Source organism: Motacilla alba, chromosome 2 (assembly GCF_015832195.1).
Source record: "Motacilla alba alba isolate MOTALB_02 chromosome 2, Motacilla_alba_V1.0_pri, whole genome shotgun sequence".
Lineage (NCBI taxonomy): Eukaryota > Metazoa > Chordata > Aves > Passeriformes > Motacillidae > Motacilla > Motacilla alba.
The window spans coordinates 130,676,701-130,698,245 of NC_052017.1; the positions used below are offsets into that span (position 1 = coordinate 130,676,701).

Consider the following 21,545-nt stretch of genomic DNA (forward strand, 5'->3'; position numbering starts at 1 on the left):
CCACACAAGGTAACTATCAGCATTCCTATTGTCAGGGGGACTCCAGACTCCAAATGCTATAAATGCTTCCTGTTTAATCCTGGACTGATTCTGTGCACTTCTTCTTTAGTAAATTTCTTCCTGTATTCAGGAATTACACATTATTCACATTAATAACATTCATATCACATATTGTGTGCCTTGCTTTTTCTTTGTCTCTAAAAGCTGGGATGCTCTTTGACAGTGTTTCACTATGTTTTGTAAAAGCTTTTCCTATCACCTGTTAGTCTGTGACATTTAAAATTTTTTTCTGTTTTGGTGTATGTAAAATGAAGGTATTTTAGCATGTATGTGAAGGAAGTTTTTAATATACTGGTGTCTTCATTCATCTGCCCAGCAAGCCTTTTACCACCATTCTCCCTAGCAAATTGACTTTAAACCTTTTTTGTATATTTGGCACCACCAGTTGGATGAGTGGGTGGCTGGATGTCTCAAATGTAAATAATTTAAGTTTACAAAAATGTCAGTGTGGGTAGATTTAGCCTATCATTGTTCCCACTGTGGAGTATGAACTCATTATTAAAGATGGTATTTCAAAATAGGATCTCAGCTAGGTAGGAGGCACTAGAGGATCTATTGTTTCTGCAAATCTTATGCTTTTCCGTCCTGTTCAGTTTGATTTCAGTTACATTTTGTGTGTTCAAAAAAAGTGTTTCTTTCATTTCGGACCATCTGAAGTTCATCCATGTTGAGTCAGTGTCAGATGTTTTGTTAAAGGCAATTGAAAGTATCATTCCAATGTGTGAAGAAATTCTGCGGGACAGATAAGAACATCAGGAAGGGGAAGATAGCATCCTAATAGTGCCAGAAGGTAGAGTTGTTGCACCTTAGTAGTATTGAGAGTCAGTCTCTGCAGAAATCTGTCTTTGAATACTGTGCTGGTAATCTGGTAGGCATTCGGATGAATATGGAAGATAGAGATTTTATTATCTAATACCCTTATTCTATGATTTTTCCTAAATAAATTTGTAACAAATAACAGAGAAAGTTGAATGGTCACAAGTATGCAGAAAAGGGTTTTTGACATGTTTAAACGAAATCTTCTTGAGAAGGATTTATAAGCTTTTATCCTGCCTATTCTGTGTTATATTTGAGGAGAGTTTTGTATAACGTTACTGGTTTGATAGCTCGTGATCTAATTTTAATACGCAGGCATTTGATCTGGTCACGGAAGATCAGAGCGTCCGTGTTGTAATAGGCGGTATTTAAAGGGTTAATTTCAAGGTGAGCCCTGTACCATTGTGACACCTCAGGACGGGGGTTCCCGTGTGCCCAGCCAGGGCCAGTGAGGCTTCGCAGCAATCCCTTCTCTATTACAGCTGCAGGTTGCTTGTAAGAAGGCGTTTTTCTGTGTCCCTAGCAGTGTTTTCCGAGGCAGATAAGCCCCCGTGGCGTTGGGGTGCCGCGGGCTGTGCTCGGTGTCCCTGCGCAGCACCCCCGCGCCGCGGCGGGCCGATAGTTCGCGCTGATGATGCGGCTCTAACGCGGCTCATTAACGCCCTTGCAGGCTCCGCCGCGGCAGCGGCAGCGCGGGCGGCAGCCGGGGAGCCCGCGATGGGCAACGCGCACAGAAAGTCCCACGGCAAAGGCAAGGCGCAGGACAGAGACACGCACAAACACAAGGACTCCGCCGAGAGCGGGGGGAAAAAAGGCGCGTCGCAGAAGTCAGAAAAGCATCTGTCAGACCGTGAAGGCGAAGTTAATGGCTATTTACGCAGTGATGGGAAGAGTGAAAGCGCCGAAGCTGAGGAGATCTCCACACCGCATAGGGAAGAGTCTCAGTCGGCTGGTGGTGGCAGTTCCACTTCACTTCCTCCTGCTGCAGCGAAACTAAAAAGTGAAGGAAACGAGTTATTTAAGAGTGGACAGTTTGGAGAAGCTGTGCTCAAATACTCGGAAGCAATTGAATATGTCGCTGGTCTTGGTGAGTGTAATACCTTATACTTTAAATCTACAACTGTTTCGATGATTTAAAGGAACTACAAGTGAACGAATTTAGCCTGCCCCTGGATTTTTGACAGGAGTTACCATGCAGTAAATCTTGCATCATTTCGGTAGACAGCAATTCACGTGACAGAAGATACGGAATGATGAGTTGAAATAATGTTTTAATTTTCTAGGGGTAGAGCTGTTGGCATTTATGTTTGAATACTTACATATTCCAGGCGACATGATGAAAAAAAACTCTTTACTGCTTTGCAGTGTCAGCAAACTGCATCACTGCAGTGCAGCTTGGAGTGTGCAAATTTTTAATTCTTAAGTGTAATTAATTTCAGTAATACTATTTGATTTTAATTGTAACTTCTTTTAGGAGAACAAAGTCCAGACGATTTAAGTATCTTGTACTCAAACAGAGCAGCATGTTACCTCAAAGAAGGGAACTGCGGTGACTGCATTCAGGATTGTAACAGGTAAATTGAAACCTCCCAAGTAGAGCAACAACATTCCTGGTGATGATTAAACATTTTAACTGCTATATTGCTAGTGCTGTTTGACTCAGAACAGTACCAATAAAGTCTGATTCTCTGTCTAAATGGCAGATACCTTTGTTACGTAAACAATCACATGAAAACTAGGAAAGAAATAACTTTTAACTTACTGTCTTAATGTGTAAGGGCAGTTTTTAAGCTTATTATGTTCACAGAAATGCATGGTGGGATTCAGGTGTTTAATACAAAAGCAGGTTTACAGTGGAGTTCTACAGTAACTAATATGTAAAGGCTTTGTTAAGCCACATGCTCATCATGGTATTGGAAATTGCTTTAAGCACTTGTATGGTGTATGTGTGTGTGTTCTCTGTTGGTTTGTTGTTTTGGTTTGGGGGTTTTCAATATATACTTGACAAAGTTATAAACAGTAATTAGAGCTGTTAAGGAATTGAGCTAAAATCCGTTCTGCTTATTGTGGCTTTTAAGGATACAGGAGTTCAAGAAGATCAGATGCCTTCAGTAACTTCCAAACACTGTGTCCCACTAAATTAATACTGTATTTTTGATGTTTTGAAGTTTTTTAATATTTCCATAGATTGATTTTATAATGCTGAAGGTTAAGGTGCAAAAAAATATCTTAAAAGAATTAGAAATCATATTAATTAATCAGTGGGGTTTTTGTACAGCGCAACTCTACTGTTAAAAAAAGCCCTCCAAAATGAAAAATAAAATATACATGTAACTTTGTAGTACAAAGGTACAAAACATTTAACTTACTGTATGTATTCTACCTGACAGAATAAGTTCTCAGAAAAAAATTACTCATTAGCAGTATTTTGTTAAAATAGATGCAGGATCACAGACAGCTGGCCAAGATGGTATAGTTAAGACGCATCAAATTTTTCTATTCAGGAAGTTTGAAGTATGTAAAACTTTAGCTGGAATCAGTAATACAGAGGTTTTAGGTTTTGTGTTCTTACCAATTAGAAGCTTTTTATTCTTATTATCTAATGATAGTGTCCTTAATGTCATGCATATTTCCTGGATACACAGGAACTCACAGTGCTTAGTGGTAGAAATAATACAGAGGTAGAAATAATTTAGAGACTGGGAAGCAGAACTGCAAACCTGCAAACACATGTAATGTCAAATCTTCAGCAGGCAGCACAATATAATAGATTATCTACAAATAGGTTACTTGATTTCAAAGTAAAAAAATTATGTAGGGTTATACTAGGAGAAGCCTTCTCCCCATGAACAGTGCTTGGCATTGCAGCAGCTTGCCCAGAGATGTTGGGCAGAGGTCCCAGGGAGGGTTTTTAGGCCCAGCTGTATCATGCCCTTAGCAGCCTTGTCTGATCTTGGAGCTAACCATGTCTGTAGCAGAAAGCTGGGATATCTCAGTCTGGGTGGCTTTATGACTTCATGAAATTCAATTGTCTAGACTCATCTTAATTTCACTATTTCAAAAGTTTATCTCTGTTTAAGCAAGAATCATTGAAAAGAAGGTAGTTCTTGAGACATAAAATCTTGGACTGCTTCATACTGCTGGAAAAATGCATGGTGTTGGGAAGGAGTTCTCATTGCACAATGTTGAGCTTGTTGTTGACCAGGCAGACAATCAAAAATGTAAACAGACAAAAGGCAGGCAAAAACCTAAAGTCCAAAGAAAAGTGTGTGTTCCTGTCCTAGTCAGTGGGCTTTTTAAGTGCATACTTTCCTTTAAGGAAGAGGAACTGAAAGTCATGTAAGCAAAAGCACCATATACTTGAAATCCTTGTAGATCTAAGTAAGACTTAGGAAAAATAGCTTTTGCTCATAAGCAGGTGCCATTCAATTAATCATATCATGGTGATGAGAGCAGTTTTCGAGATGGAAGATGGAGCTTTGAGTAGAGTAAGCTGTAGTAAAAGCACTAACAATTTCAAAACTGGGTGTGATTTAGGGTGTTGATATGAACCACTCCCATTTTCCTTAGTTTTGTTACTGTAAGTGCCATCTGAAATCACAGAGTTGCATATAGTTGTGTATCTCATAAAATAGTTCTATTAATTCATTTACTCCTTTTCAATCCTGTGTTTTTCTTTTTGTTTTCCCAGGGCTCTGGAGCTTCAGCCTTTTTCCCTTAAGCCCCTTCTACGCCGAGCAATGGCAAACGAGTCAATGGAGCGGTATCGACAGGCATACATTGATTATAAAACAGTCCTGCAGATAGACAGCAGCATCCAAGCAGCAAATGATAGTGCTAACAGGTAACTGCACACAGAAATTCTCTGATAACAGTCAAAATAGAATAGAATTCAAATTTGTTTGTTTTATATGTTCCCTCTATTCTGAACCCTTGGAGTTGTTGCACATGTAGTTCATTATAGGTTGAGGATTGGCTGTTCTTTTAGTTGTTTTCTCATAATTTCAGTTTTCTTCTCCTAGCAGTGGGTCCCTTTCCTGTTTTTCAAAACTGTAATATTTTAAATATTTTAAGGTTGGTTGTTTTTTTTTTAATAGTGCTTCTACTTGTTCTCTTTCCTAACTTCTATTTTATACTATATGAAGTAATACTTAAGGTCCATGCCATTTCTCTGACATCCTGTTTCCTTTACATATTTATAGTCTTTCTGTGGCACTTGGAGATTTATGTTAAGTGTGAATCCTTCTGTATGCTGCAGTTGTGGAAATACTGAAGTTGCTTGAGTGGTTTTGCTACAAAGCTTAGAGGTGTAAAAAATGTAATTGAATATTATTTTCAAGTATTAATACTTTCAATATTCTTTCTGCTAAGAGAGACTTTTGAATTTCTCTAATTATACTTCAGTACTATAAAGTTGAAAACAGAACAGCCATTAATCACTGAGTAGAAACCCACATGCATGTGACTTTTACAGTGGAATCTAGTATGGTTTTTTTCTTCCTAAGGCAAGACCATAAGCACTTGCATTATTCATTAAAAAATCCATAATATCTTTCTTTAAATTCTGTTTATTTGACCAGAGGAAATGGTGGCACTTTATAATCTCTTAGAAGTCTTATTTTTTTGATATCACAAAAATTGTTAGTGATCTTCTATAGCTGTGGTGATAATAGAGCACTTGGATTGGTGGAATAGCTGCTTATCCTGGTACCTGTGTAATTATTACACTTCTTAAAAATCTTGTTGGCTTATTTTATCTGCAGATACTCTTTTCATATTTCTCCTTGACTTGGAACTTGCTTAGTAATAAGCTTATTTCCCTTTTCTCCTTAACACTCTTCCTTTTCTCCTCTCTAGGCCTTCCTTATGTTTTTAGCTTCACTGCTCATTTCTCTTTTCCTCCCTGGCAACCCATCACCTTATTTCAGCTGCTTCTTCCTTCTTCTCTTCTGCTGGTAATTCATTTTTGCTTGCAAATTATTAGTTTCTAACCACAGACCTCCTGCATAATTGAACTTTAATTATATTTTTTATAAAATATTTTCTCATTTGAAACTTAAACTGAAATTGTGCTAAAGCTTTCTTTCTCATTTCCAAAGTAAGAGACCTTTCTAAAAATGAATTTTAAAAAAAACATTACTGTCTTTTAACTTAAAGAGACTACCCCAAATGTAATATTTTTGGGGTTATTTTTTTAATACTAGGAAGATCAGATCTTACCAACCTTATTTTTTTGGAGGAGTTCTTGGTTTTTAATTTTCTGTGGGAAATTGTATATTGATGCTTTAGGATGCTGACAGGAAAAATTCATCATCCTGCTTGTGTCTGAGGGTGGGTTTGATAAACCACATTGAAGCTTGTCTCTCTGTGCCTACATAGCTTAGCAGACTTTACAAAAACCTTAGAATCAATTGCATATTTTTAATAATCACATAAAAGACAAGGATTTTTAATATCAAACCTTTGTCTGATTGTTTTGCAATCAAAAGGAAATAATTAACAGTTTGGATACATAATGGAAACAAGAATAAACAGTTATTTGACTGTTTATTATGTTGGTTAGATGGTGCTAAATTGTGTCTTTTATTGGTTCCTGAGGTGATTTTTTTAGATGAACTGGAAGGACTGCCTCTTTTAATGGTGTGTGCCAAATAACTGGAAATTGCATTTCAAGCATGCTTTTAATTAGTGGCATTTTCCTAGCTTTGTGAACAGCAGTGGATTTCCTACTTCGTGTATTTTAATTTCCTCTTGAGTGTTTCATTATTTACTTTTCTCTGTTAGAAATACAGAAGCTCTAATGTGTGGGAATATGTTTATGCATTTCCTCCTACTAAACTGAAGTTTCATTCCAGTTGTCCCAATTCCTTTATTATCAGTGAGCAAATTGCCTGAAATAGCTTTGTTTTTGCGAAGTTCCGTATGAGTACTGTACTGCAGAAAGAAATTTGTGATCAGTTCCAGAACTGCAGGATTGTTGGGTCAAGTTGGGGTGTTAGTTGTGGGAAATGAATGTGTGTGTTCCAGCTTTTTCATGGGACACCTGTGCTCTTTAAGCTAATCATGGCACACAAGTATGCATTTTTGCAAAAGACTCTGCTTAAGTTATGATATTACAAGAAGTCGCTTGATCATCAGATTCTGCAGGATTCTTTCTGTGGATTTTGACGAATTAGAGTTTTTTTCCTGCAACTTTTTAAGTCCGTTATGATAAATGAAAAAATGAATAGGAATTCAATATGACTCTGGTTTCCTGTGGAATTACTCCCTTACTTTCTATGGGAAATATCTGAAGTTAATTAACTGACATGTTAATATGAAGTGTAGTGTTTTGTTGCCTAAAAAAACTACCTGAGTAAATCTTTGGGTTGTTCAAGTTGTGATGGTGTGCCACATTTTTTCTTAGCAGTTGAGTTCAGGCTATTATTAAAATCCTGAAGTTTTAGTAAAATTAGAGCAAAGCAGTACTTGGACAAGCCACATTATTGGTATGTCCTCTAAGATACTTAGGAATGGTACAGGCAGAGCAGAGCCCCTTCAAGGGCATGTACAGCTAACACACATTAAAATAGTGGTTTTGATCACTTAGAAAACAAATAAAACAACTAAATTATGCTATGGAATGTGATATTCTGCAAATGAAGAAATTTACTTTGAAGTCAAAACTGCATGTTTTTTATCCAGCACGGTGTAAGACATAAACTCACTCATAACATAGCTCTACAAGCAGACTTTTTAATCTCTATAATTCTTTAAAATATTTTGGTAATTTCTGTTCTACATAAAGGAGATTAGAACTGGGGCTGCTTCTTGTACTAGTTTTTTGATCAGACCACAGTGGGAAAAGAATATGGTGTTGAGTGCTCTGATTCTATTGCCAAAGTATTACACTGACACTGTTTTTTTTTTTAAATAGCTGTTATTCAAATACTTTAAAAGAACAAAAGTAAATAAGAAAACTCCACTGGGTAATTTATGTTCATTCTATGTTGATCTTCATGTCACTTTCAAGTTAATTTTTTTTTTGGATATGCGTTCATGTAGTATGTTTTTCACACTGTGTTAGATGGAAGTGCACCTGATTTAAAAATTTTAGTTTTATTTCCTGTAGTATCCATGTGACTTGCTTTGCTACTCAATTCAGAATTTTCCTTTCTTAAATTATGAATTAGACTTTTTACCAGTTGAACTTGATTCTTAAACCCGTTTTGAGATTAGGAGATGTTTATCACACTGTTACTCTCATAATTGATTATTTTTTAAACACTGCAAAATTTCTAATGGAACCATGAAATCTTAAATGGTTTCACTTACTATGGCGACTTACGTATTTCTCCGAAGGAGAAAAAGGCACTGGGAAACTCCCACTTAAATAGTTTTGGATTGAACCACACATACATGGAAATAGTTGACATATCTGTAAATAGTGTATGTATATAGTAAATGTAATATGTATAATGTAAATAGTAATATGTATAGTAAACAGTAATATGTATATGTAAATAGTTGACATATAGATAAACCAACACAAAAATGTGTTGGTTTAAGAGAGACTAGACAGTTTTTATATGTAATTAAAATATTTTTAAATGGGGATTGATCACTACATTTATGACTAACTATAAAATGCAACTTAATGCAGACTACTTTGTGACCTGCATTGCTTTCTTTAGACAGTTGTTGTGGAAGAGGTTTCATTTGACATTTGCATATTTAAGTATTATATTTTGCCTGAAAATATTGTAATCTCACTTACTACAATTAATACCTATGAACAGCTGAGAAGAGTAACCAAGTTAAATACATAGTTTGTTTTTTTTTTATTTCTTTACTTGATGTGGTCGGCAACATTTAGAGTTTAGTTGCAGAATCAGTCATTGGCTTAAATATTTACAGATCATGCTGAAGTCAGCTTGTGTTCTAAATGCCTCCATAATACTCTAAAGTGGAAAAAGTCTAAATCTTAAATGAATGTGATACTGTTGACTGCTGTGATAATATTTTTCAAATTAGCCTTAAGGATAATTGTTGAAGTTTTTGTTTCAATACATTGCAGTATTGAATTGGTTATAAGTTATTAAAGCACGAGTTAAATATTTGAAAAGTCATGTTGGTGGGGCTGTTCTTTTTCAGAATAACAAAGACTTTAATAGATCAGGATGGTCCCAGTTGGAGGGAGAAGCTGCCACCAATTCCAGTTGTTCCAGTTGCTGCTCAGCTGCACAGGTGGGATGGAGGAAGCCTCGCCTCAGAGAGTAAACCAAGTACTATAGAAATCAACAGAGAAGAAGAATTGCAGATGAATTGTATGTATAGCTAAGGCAAATATGCATTCAGAAAATAAACCTAATTAGAAAATGGAATACATTTTAAAAATGTCAAAGAAACTGCTTTAGAAAACACTCATTAAGAGACCTTTGTGAAAAGCCAGAGTAAATTACTGTCATTTACGTGATGGAGTTTAATGTGCTTTGTGGAGCAGTTATGGGAATTTTTTTAAACCAAGTGATGTAGTTTGCAGCATGTAATTTAGTTATATAAAGTTAAGTTATATAAAATCTGCCGTAAATCTCATTGGCAAAATATCAGGATCACCAAAGCCCAACTGCTGGCCCTGCCCAAGACACCCCAAGAGTCACACCACAAGCCTGAGAGCATTGTCCAAATTCTTCTTGAACTCTGTCAGCCTTGGTGCTGTGACCACTTCCCTGGGGAGCTCTTCCAGTGCCCAACCACCCACTGGGTGAAGAATCTTTTTGGCTCCACTTTCCTGAGTCCCTGGTCATGAGAGTGAAGAGATCAGTGCCTGCCCCTCTGCTTCCCCTTGTGGGGATGTTGAAGACCTCAGTGAGGTTTCCTCTCAGTTTCCTCCGGGCTGAACAGACCAAGTGACCTCAGCCACTCCTCATACAGCTTCCCTCTGACCCTTCACCATGCTTGTGGCCCTCCTTTGGATGCTCTCTAATGGATCTTTCTTACATTGTGGTGCCAAAACTGCCCCCAGCACTCAAGGTGAGGCTGCCACAGCTCAGAGCAGGGCAGGACAGTCCCCTCCCATGCCCTGCTGGCAATGCTGTGCCTGATGCCCCCCAGGACATGAGCATCAGTGGTTTCCCTGACATCATAACACAGTTATAAAACAGTTTTCCCCCAGAAAAAACACCACCCAAACAAACACCCAACTTTGGCAGAAGATTAGGAGGCACCTTTCAAAGATAATCTGGACTTGTCCATCCATAATCACTGAGTGCTGAACTCTGAGAAATTTAACTTCCTGACTTTTTATTTTTCCCTTCATTGCAGTTTCCATTTTTCTCCTTCAGTAAATAAGGTGAAGGAAGCTCTCTGGTTCAGATGTTACTGACATTAAACACTCCCTTTGCAAAGGCTTTAACCCTGTGATTCCATATTCAAGTATTAATTGGTTTCCCTTTGAGTTTATTTCAAGATAAAGTAGTATTGAAGATAATCTCCCCTTGATTAACAACAGGGGTGACTGCAGTTTGTAACTGGGCTGGTGGCCAAATAGGGACCAGTGATGGGGTTGTGTGTCTAGAATGCATTACTGCAATGCTGAGTGTTCCAAGTGCTTGGCAGCATTGTGGTGCAAAACATGTCTATTTCAAATAGAGCAGGCTTTGGTTAGACTTTGTTTTTAGAAATATTAAACAATGATTGTGTAACTGTTTTCTTCACTGAAGGCTGACTCTTAAAGTTCTGGTTGCCTTCTCAGGCCTCTGCTGCATCCGTGAGACCTGACAGTGATAGCTGGTACTGAAAGGCTGCCACCAATAATGTTCAGTCAGTAGTTAATCCTTACTGTTGGCTGACAGTTTTTTGCAACAATTGTATGGGGTTTTTTGTGTCTTACAACTTGAGTTATAATTTAGTTGTGTATTTCGTGTAGTTTATTTTTGCACAACTCCACGTGTAGTTTTCTGGCGTAGGAAACTGCCGTGTTTTTGTAAAAGATCTCAATGAGTTCAGTTATAGGTTTAAATTGTTGGTTATATACAGTGTTGAAAACCTCCTTGGCAGGAGGCTCATATTCTTTAGCACGGTGCAAAAAGTAGATTATTGCATTATGATCTACTTAGAACTATGTTGGTAATTACTGTTTGCTTGCAACCGAATCATGAAGCTGCAGTTGGGATCAATTTCTCACTGCAAACCCAGCTAAAAACTATAGCCTAACCCAAAAGCATCTGCAGCAAATGATGTGGAATTAAGAAGGAAAGGCAATTATGGATTAACACAGTTACTACACTAAAAAGTCTAGTTAGGTGTTTCAAGGTTCCTCACTGCATATTTTAGAAATAGTTCGTAACAGAATATTCCTGATGTATCCCTAACTCCAGCTGATGTGATGCTTTGTTTGTCACTGTCAGTTTAGCATAGTAACTGTGGTATGATTGATTCAAAGAAATCAATCAATTGATTCAAAGAAATCTAAAATATTAGATCAAATTATGGCCACCTTGGTGTGATGGTGGAGATCTGGAAGGCCTCTAATCCTGCTGATTAAGTCTCCACCATGGTAAGTAAAAGCAGGGTCTCAGTGGACACAGGTAGGCCCTCTCTACCACACGAAAACTGGGAAAGCTTAGAGCTGTCTGTTGCTTTCCCAATATTTTCAGCAGAGAAGTAATGCTGGTGGATGGGGAAGTATTTGTTGAGCCAAGTGTAGGTCTGGTCGTGCCTTTGTTGGAGCAGCAGGGGAGGGTGGGGACGGGAATGGCTGAGGGCAGAGTGACAAGAGGGACTTCATTGCCAGGCATTAATCCTTAGTCTGCACAGATCATTCAGCCACCCTCGATGAACTGACCTTATGTGACACTGTGATCCTTCTGTGCTGTAGGTGAGGAAGCTACGGAGAAGTTCAAGAGGTTGAAAAATGAAGGGAATGATTTTGTAAAAATGGGGGAATATGAAGAAGCTGCAAATAAATACAGTGAGTGCATGAAGTTAAATACTGAGGAATGTACTGTCTACACTAACAGGTAAAGATCCAAAAGCTAATGCTGCTTTGTGGGATAGCAGTAGTTACATTTTCTTTTACAAATAGAGATTTTGCATCCATTCACTCATTGTTGTGAAAAAGGGATTTTTTTTTTCCTTACTTGATAAGTGTTTATAATAACAAAATGGATTTCTTGTAACAACGTTTTTCAAGGGGAAGAAGTATTAATGTCACTGTTATGTATCTTTAAATCTTATATATAAATAGAGTAAGCAACAGTAGAAGTTATAATTAGCATAGCATTTTGCAGCATTTTTGAGATTTTTTTAAGAATACTGGTATGATTTGAATTAAAAACTTAACATGCAGTAGCAATATCTCAGATATGAAGAGTAATAATTCAGAGAAAATGTACATTCTGAGAAAATAAAAGTAAGAACACAGTCATACATAAGCATTATTTTAAAGGTTGACCTAATTCAGCAGTATAATTCTTTATGCTGTAATCTTATCAGCTCCTACAAACTAAGAAGGATTTGATTAGACCAGTACTTGAATAGGAGAGTTGCAAGTAATAATTAGGTACAAGGAGCAGTGTTGTTTATTTAATTCAGAGCACTTTTTAACCTAGAAAGGCTGTATAAAATCTGTATTACATTAACCACTATATTGTACTAATGTAGGCTCTGCTTTTAAAGTATTTGCATACCTGCTTAACTTTAAGCATTAGTCATACTTGCATTTTGACTTTTTTTCAGGAATTAGCCTTCTCTAAATCCATCCAGTGATGTTCTGATAGTTAATGGTACTTTAAAAAAATCACGTGGAGACTGAATTGTTTGAAGTATTTTAATTAACATTTGCGAGTCAGAAGATGTTGGCACTACAGCACTGTAGAATTACTTACATTGCAGTATATTCTTACATTGCAGTATATTCTGTTTTTCTGTGTTAGAGCTCTCTGTTACTTGAAACTGTATAAATATGAAGAGGCTAAGCGGGACTGTGATCATGTTCTTCAGATAGAAGATTCTAATATTAAAGCTTTTTATAGAAGAGCACTAGCGTACAAAGGATTACAGGTGAGGAAAAAGAACATGCCAGGTATTCTTAAGCACTTCTAAACTTGCTTATCCCCTTCAAAGGCAGTGAGGTAGTTGCTGTCAGTGGGTGCCTACAAACAAAGTACTCGGTGTGATGATTTATTACTTTGTAGAGCATTAGGCATACATAGAACATTATATAAATATTTTTGCTACATCAAAACCTGCACGTTGATGTAATAATTTGAGAAAATACAAGAATATTGCAATAAGTAAGGTTTGACTGGAGATTGGTTAAGTGAGTTTCAGATCTGTTCTAATGTTCTAGTATTCTCCTTCTGGGTATCCCAGTCTCTTTTATCTGTCATGGAGTTTACTATAACTTTGCTGATGACAAATGGATTCTCTTCAAGTTTGTCTTCATCTGTCCAACCCAGAATCTCAAGCTGGCATCTGCTCATGTTAAAGTGTCATATTACACCAGGGTTTTAATTATCATCATTTTCTCTTTCTTCCCCCAATGCATTGCAACCCTTTGTCAGTACAGTACTTTGTCACTCAGTGGCAGTGGCAGTACTCAGCCTTTTCCTTTCCATCTGCATGGAGGTGGTGTCTTCACAGTGCCCGTCTTACATACAGTTTTTAGAGTATCCTTTTACCTGATCATCTTAAATGCAGACGCATTGATCATATCCATCCTGAATGTGACTTCAAATCCCAAGTTCCATCACTTGAACTATCTTGCTCTGTTTGTCCCTCCCTCTGGTGGTTCCCCATCTTCAGTGATGTTAAGTTAGCCTTTACACTCCACAGTTCTCCCACAGCAATCCTTGCTCTGCCCATCAGCTCTTACTTGGTATTGAATCATCAGCTTCTCGATTTTGTAAACTCATGATGGCAGCTCTCATCACCTGCTTTGTGTTAAATTTACAAGTGCCTTTAAACAAGCATCTGAGGTGCTGTCTTCCATGTTGCAGGAGTGGACTGGAGGTCCACCAAGTTTCATCCTTGTCCTTCAAATGAATGGATGCTTAATCAGACCTCCATTATGTTTGATGCCTTAACAAAAAATTACTGGATGGTGTCTCAGCTTACAAGTCACCTGAGAACCTGTTGGTGCTTAGCCGCATACCAGTCTATTCTCAACCCATGTTATAATTCCAAATGCAGGTGCTAGGAACAGGATACATTTGTTCCTCTGTTGCAGTGGCTATAAAATTTTTAAAATGTGATAAGTCCCAATTTGTAATGTTTTTTTTCTGTAACTATACTAAGCTACCTGGTATTAATCATCTCTAACATTATTTCGTTAAACTTGATAAAACATCAGTATAAATGTGATTCTGCCAGACAGTAGTAAAGGGTATTACACATCCGTGAAGAAGGCTGAGAATTGCTTTTTGCGTATCCTAGAAAAAAAGTGCTGGTTTTGTATTATTGAAGACAACCTGAAACATAGTGTTGATGAACTCCTTCAGAACAGCCTGAGCTGGGGACTCCCAAAATGTTTTGCTGTGGTCGGATTTAATGCCTTCATTATTGCTAATTTCAGGGATGAAAGTGATAAGTACAATCAGATAAAATGACTAAAATTATCTGAAGTTGAAAAATTACTCTGTAATGAAGAATTGTATGAGCTAAAGGCATATAGTTTGGCAAAGACCTAACTAAAGTGGGAAGTGTTGTTTGTAAGTAATTAGATACACATTTAACTAAAAAAGCTGCAGTGGAATTTAATGTAGTAAGTTAGGGTTTTTTTACAGATTTACCAGGATGTAGTTAAGGGAAGATCAGGAAAAAATGTTAGTGAGATATGTTAGGCCTGTGACAGGACACGGGACCCCACATGGCATCTCCTGCAGCTGGTAGTCCACCCTCCTGCTTTGGGTACAGTCATCTTGTATGATTTTTGTTGGGCAGTCAGGCAGGCTGCAGTTTTAAAATCAGTAGAGTTGTTTGCTGACCCTTGTTACTGTTTCCGGAATCTCTTTTCTCTGTAGTTGTGAATCCTCACATCTGTAATTCAAATTATTTTGTTTAATTAGTAGTGGATTTCTCATGAAAACAACCTGGCCCCTTTGTGCATTCCTTTGTTAGGGGTACATAATTATCCCTCTCTGTGTTCTTTCATGACCTGGCAGGCTTCAGTTCACTACTGATGTTCTGCAGCCTCTCTGCACCTTGAATACTGGCCACCAGTTTGGAACAAAATGTGGGAAAGAAAGTGACAAAATTTGTCACTGGCTCCTCTGTTATAGTTGAGGTGCTGAGGAAGTACCTCAGGTGGTACATGAGGATTTTTTTTTCCCATAATATAAATTATTTAATAGTAACCTTATGATGCTGCTTGGGAACAGAAGAAATACTAGACCACTCACACAAGAAGTTATGTTGGTCTTTTACTGTCTGCATGCTCTTTTACTGTTTACTGCTGCATTTTGTCTTTATTTTTGAGACTCCAGCCCTTGAGATGTCTTGATTTTCCTATGTGATAATTCCAGTCTTCCTCAGTTGATGCTATTGACTTTGTGACTTCAGAAAATTTAGTTTAAAAATATTATACATAAAAAAATGGGAAATAAAAGCATGAAACAAATTACAAGACTGATTATTGAGGAGCTGTGTCCTAATGCCACTCTGTCACTGTGTTTGTCCTAATCTTGTTTAGCCCAGAGGTCATAACATAATCCCAGTCTTCTCGAGTATTAGCAAAATTTCACTGTAAGAGATGGTCCATTGGATTGAAGCCCAGGAAGATTAGATATATCTTTAATCAAAGCTCAATAACTCTCTTGTTGGCAAAGCAAGTATGCAAACTTGCTGGACTCACATTGTATTAATTGTGAAGCAGTGCTACACTGTAAGCAATTATGCTTAAAAGCAGCAATCTGCAATAATTTGCTCTCTGACACAGGGAATAGGTTTCTGAGAATAAATTATTTCATTTTACGTATTTAATTGGAAATATTTAGTCACAGAGTATTAACTCATTCTCATTTCCTTTTTCCCCTCTAAAGAAATCACACTATCCATATTTAGATTATTTTTGTCTACTTAGTGTTCAGATCCCAGTTTTTACCTTTCTTACTTGGAAAGGATAGTATGGTGCTTCAGATTTATTTTTCTAGTGATGTGCTTATGAGAAAAATATTTTCTTCTTCTTCTGACAGAATTATCAAGCCAGTGCAGATGATTTCAACAAGGTACTTCTAATAGATCCAAATGTTGTTGAAGCACAAAAGGAATTAGAGGAGGTAACCCAGTTGCTTCACCTTGACAGCAGTGCTGGAGCTGGCAGTCAGCAAAGACACGGGAAGAAAATAACCATACAAGAGGTGGTGTACCTGTTCATTTCTTAAAAGCAAACACAACAGAAGCTGCACATTTGAAGAGATAATACTAAAGCTTTTGTTTGCCCATTTTAAATCTGTATCTTTGTGGGAATGGTGTTGTATTTTTCACATATTTTTGAGGGCATATTGGAGGGTTTTTACATATGATAAAGCTTGGACTGCTCACAAGTGTATTTAGAACTACAGCAGGAAGGAAAATAGTCAGTTTAGATGGCACTAAACTCAAGGATATGCTCCTTGTAAACAAAAGCTGCTTAAGCTTTGAAATATGTTTTACAGAGTGCAGCTGTGAAGTAGCAGTTTCATTTTTGAAGTCTGTGCTCCTTGGGCATTCTCTGGGGCTGTGCTGGCAGAGGTCTGTGGTCAGCAGATGTGCTGGCTGCTCCTGTGCCTGTCCTAAAGTTATGGGTCTGAAAAATGAAATTCTACCCTAAAGAGCAAGAGTAAAACATCTGTAGGATCTTACAAAAGAAACACAGGATATAATGTTATGTACAGGATCAAAATGTTAGCTGTGCACAGTTCTGGGTAGAATTAGGTGATGAAAGGGTTTTCTCAGTCATCTGATATTTTTGGATTGTAGCTTTGCTGGTCACTAGAGAATTATTTTTCTCCTTTTCATTTAAAAATGTATTTTAAAATACATAGTTACCAGTCTGTACAGTGATACTGTAATTTGATAATGTAATTTCAGAATGTGGTATAATGGAAACTGCAGTTATTAATATAGGGGGGAAAAAATGTTCTTGAAGTACTTCAGGTTGTCACGAGCTCATGGGATTTTATGTAACAGGCATAAGCTGGTATAGTGTTAGTTAAGCTCTGAGTTGTGACAAACAACAGGACCTGGAAAGTGTTTAGAGGCAGTTTGGGAAGTGACCACGTAATTCAGAGACCGGCAAACTACATTGCTGGCACTGGTAATTTTTCTAGGGGTCATGCAGGAAGCATTTATGTTTGCTGGCATCATTACAACTGCCTCTGTGGAGAGGCTCCCCTCTTTCACCTGCTGTAGTGCAAGGTAGTTTTTTTTCCACGAAGACAGACTGCAAAGAAAAACAAAATTAGAAAAAATAATTTATTGTCATTATTCTTTGTTAATCAAGCTCTAATTATATAAAAGACAGTCAAGGTTTCTCCCTCAATTCTAAGGATTGTTGAGAAATAGAACAAATTGTCTATAAGCCGAGTGCAGCATTTTCCAAAAATTCCTAATCCCCTGTTCTATGCAATACAGTATCTTCAGACTTTTCAAAATACTTGGCATTGAGAGATCCTGTTCAGTAAGTTTTAGTCAGATTATAACAATTTCACTACTCTTGGTGGCTTGAAATAGATTTTAGCAAATGTAGTTGGCCCCGTAGTTAATTATTAGTTACTGATTCGTGAAACTTGATGGAGGCTGCAGTCTCAGGAGAAGTGAAATGGACAGTGAGGCAGTTTATCCATGCTGAGTTTTCTCTTTCCAAAGCAAGACTCCGAACAGCAACCTGATCCAGCTGCCATGGGCCTGTAGTGCCCTGGAGGCACAGCAGAGAAGTGGAACGTGGGTGTCTGCTGCCTTGACTCCAGCGGTCCCTGTCTTCTGGAGCTTCACATTTAACGCACGTGTAGAGTCCTCCTTTTTGCTGGTGCTCTCCAGGGGTGATTCCCTGCAGTGCCAAGCACTGAAAAGGAGGTGTAAAAAATACACTTTTGACTGTGAGCCTTTAAAGGTGAATTAGAGAGCTCCTGTTCTGGGGGCAGTAGGACATGGAAGAACATGGGTGCCTTTCCGTGGTGAAGAGCAGACTGCCAGCTTTAATCCAGTGCTGTGATGGATAAATGCAGTTTATGAAGCTTCAGGTTATCTCTGTGTCCACATTAAGTGATCTGTTGCCACTTTGTTTGTGAAGGTGACTGAACCTGATGAACAGGAGGAGAGGCAGTTTGGTGCATCAGAAGATGCCGAGACTCAGCACGTTCCTGCTGAGGAGGCTGTTCCAGAGCCAGTGCCAAGGAGGTCCTCTGCGAAGCTCCGCGTTTCGGAACCACCCAACGCTTACGACTTCGGTCAGATCATAAATGCACTCAATGCCAGTAAGGATAAAGCTGCTTGTGCAGATCTTTTAACAGTTACTGATCCAAAAACATTGCCAGTGCTGCTAAGTAACAAACTTGAAGGAGAAATCCTTCTGATTTTTATCCAGTCATTGGAACATTACATAGCTGGAAAAGATCCTGGCCTTGCATATCAGCACCTGTTCTACTTGAGCAAAGCAGAAAGATTTAAGGTAAGAACCTAGACTGATTGAATGTGTACTTAAATTGCACAGAAATCTAAAGGAAATTTCCATATCTTAAAAGGAAAAAACACACTGACTTTTGTGTCTCTGTCAGATATTATGATTTTCAGTCAACCTGTGCTGATTATAAAGTAATTTGTTGTGGGGTTTTTTTTCAGGTGGTGCTGGCCCTTCTCAGCAAAAATGAAAAAGAAGAGGTACAGCATCTGTTTGACTTACTCACAGAAAGCCAGAGTGATCAGTACTCACTGGAAGATCTTGAGAGCCTTAAAAATGTTTATGAACTTTAAGAAGTTAAAGTTTATTGGCTGCATGCATATAGTTCATGTTAGAGGATGAATGAACTCTGCAGACTTGCCTGGGTTCAAGAGGGTCTTTACCTGGACTGCTGGAATTCTATTTTGTTTTGACAGCATATGCACATTTAAAACTTGCTGCTCCTTTCTTCTTGTAGTTGTCTACATCTCTAGAATTTAATGCCCATCTGTGTTCAGTAACAGAGTTCATTTAATTTGGCATACTGATTTTATTTAGACTCAGAAAAATATATTTTACCTTATATATGCAATGGGAAATAACTTGATGGTACAGTAGGTAAATACACTTTTAGTCATCCCTTGTTACATTATTTTGTGAGTTCTGTGTTCTTGTGATAAAGAAGTGTCTTCAAGATAAGTGGGTCAGTTAGCAGTAACTTTGCTAAAATGAGTTTACGAGGAGTATTAAAATTTTTCAGAGAACTCCTGTGGGCCATCTGTTTGTTCACTGTTCCTGGTCTGTACAAAGCAGATTTAAGTATTTTGGCTCATTACATCTTAACAAAAAAGGTGAATGAATTATTGATTAGCTTGTCATGGAAACAATTATTAAATGGATGGGTATGTTTTTAACAAGTGAGTAATTCTTAATGCACAGAGAACTTTTTTCTTGTGTATGCAGGAGGATGGCTGGTTTGGTTTTCTGACTTCTTTTGGGCAGTGACAGAAGAACAAGTGGCTGCACTGCACAATAGAAATATTTAACTCTGAGTTTTGTATTAAGATTATTTAAAATACCAGCTATTTCTGTTTACAGATATATTTATAAAGCTACAACAATTTTTTGGACCAGTATGATTTTTTTAAATTTTAGGCATTACTTATGTTTTATATTTGATTCTGACAAAGTTCCTTCAAAGGTGAAGCTTTTAAATTTTTCAGATACCCTGATGCCTTCTTTGCACAGATGATATAAATGTATATCAAACTCACTTAGCACTGCAGAAATATCATTAAGAATGTTGTTCTAATGAAAATTTTTCTCAGGTGTATATTAATTAATAAAGTTTTTTTCTTGAGAAGTACAATTATGGCTTATTTTCTGGCTCAGTAAACTTTGGGTTTATAATTCTAACATGTGGATTATGAGTTTCAGCTTGGAGTGCCAAGAATGAGGTTTTTAATTCCTAAAGCCTCATCAGTACAACTGATAGTTGGCAGTTAACGGGTTTTGACTTCGTGTGTGTGTCATCTCCTCAGATTAAGGCAGACCCTGGCTTTGGCTGTTAGGGTGTAAAACACCAGCACTTGCCTGCAGTCATTTTGGGGATGGTCCTACCTCCTTCAGGTTTCATTGAGATTGGCTGCTTTTTTAGACAGCATTTGGGAGGGTCTGATGGACAAGCAGAACAATTTCTAAAGACACAGAACTTAGAAAAAAATTGAATCAAACACACGTAAGGGACAGTACTGCTGATTGAACAGCTCAAGCCAAGGGCACCAGTCTTCAAAACTGAAGGGGCAGCTTTAGACCACTGGAAGGCATTTTGGGGGGCAGGGGGTGCAGAATGGAATATGTTTGGGTGTGGATTTCACCATTTGTTTGACAGGTAAGGGCTGCCTAAGTCTGTTCCTCTTGCCTTAGTCTGGGAAACTGTGAGAGAAATTCCTGCAGCCCCCAACAGCTGCAGTTGAGCAGCAAAGGTGGGGTCACCTGGCAAAGACAATGTCCTTGGCCAGGTGCGGGCCAGCATCCCAGGTGTGGCACTGGAGCAGCCCCAGACCAAAAGCAGCTCCTTGCTCACCATGGGACCTGCTGCAAGATGTGTTTTGTCCCATCTGTGTAATGGTCAGTAGGAGAAGCCACAGAGCTGGATTACTGCTTTCCTCACTGCTGGGCCAGGAGCCCCTCTCTCCCTGGACACTCCCTATCTCTGACACTCCTGGTCTAATTTTCTCCTGTTTTTGAACACTCCCATACTTTAAATTTTGTTTCTGCTCTGTGCTTGGCCTTCACTTATGGGGTTTTTGTTCGTTTTTTTTTTTTTTGTTTCCCTCTGTCCTCCATAATCTCTTCTGCATCTTTGGCTGCTCTGCCAGGCAAAGGTAGGACTGCGGCTGCTGCCTCAGCACTGCAGTGCATGGCCTCAGTGTGGACACAGCACCTAGAAACAACTGAGTGGGCAAAAGGGGGGAGCAACAGCACCCCAAATATCTTACCTGGCTTTGTGGCAGGGAGACCTCAAGCCCAGCATGGTGTCACTCTTGGCTTGTCACTCAGCCCTCCTCAGTGTCAACATCCACCTCTGTAAAAACAACCAAACCCAACAGCCGGACAAAAGCAGGAGAGCGCTGGTGCTGCAGGCGCTGGGAGCCAGGGAGTGAACGTGACCCTGCAGCAGCACTAATGCAGCCGGTCACAAGCACAGAGGATGTGTCCTGAACAGCTGAGCTGACCAGGCCTACACACACCCAGCTGCTCCCGGACACAGAGCCCTGGTTTTCACACAAGAGATGATAGCAAGATTCTTTCTGTAGCCACTAAAAATGCAGTCAGTGGCCAGGGAATAGCACGGGAACAGGGAGGGGTCACACCGTTGTTATTTTGATCCTTTCAAAGTATTTTTGATGTTTTTCAAGAAGCCAGCTGCAGGCTGGCAGGAGCTGCCAGGGCTGAGTGTCAGCATGGCAGGGTTGCTTCCCTGGCCAAAAAGTCAATGGACCACAGGGCCACCACTCTTCCCACGCTCCCTGCCCAGTGGTGCAGACAG

At 38.5% G+C, this 21,545-nt stretch overlaps 1 protein-coding gene across 3 annotated transcripts in view; it reads left to right on the forward strand.

The window, feature by feature from the left end:
• SPAG1 (sperm associated antigen 1) overlaps positions 1-19,851 on the forward strand; it is a 37,772-nt gene extending 17,921 nt beyond the window's left edge. For all 3 annotated transcript variants that reach the window (XM_038129213.1, XM_038129212.1, XM_038129214.1), the window contains 9 exons: positions 1,547-1,963; positions 2,351-2,450; positions 4,568-4,720; positions 9,010-9,182; positions 11,735-11,876; positions 12,792-12,918; positions 16,050-16,214; positions 18,128-18,505; positions 18,676-19,851. In XM_038129213.1, the coding sequence (XP_037985141.1) occupies positions 1,547-1,963; positions 2,351-2,450; positions 4,568-4,720; positions 9,010-9,182; positions 11,735-11,876; positions 12,792-12,918; positions 16,050-16,214; positions 18,128-18,505; positions 18,676-18,807 (1,787 nt within the window). In that variant the 3' untranslated portion in view covers positions 18,808-19,851. The remainder of the gene's footprint in view (positions 1-1,546; positions 1,964-2,350; positions 2,451-4,567; positions 4,721-9,009; positions 9,183-11,734; positions 11,877-12,791; positions 12,919-16,049; positions 16,215-18,127; positions 18,506-18,675) is intronic.
• Positions 19,852-21,545: the final 1,694 nt, after the last annotated feature.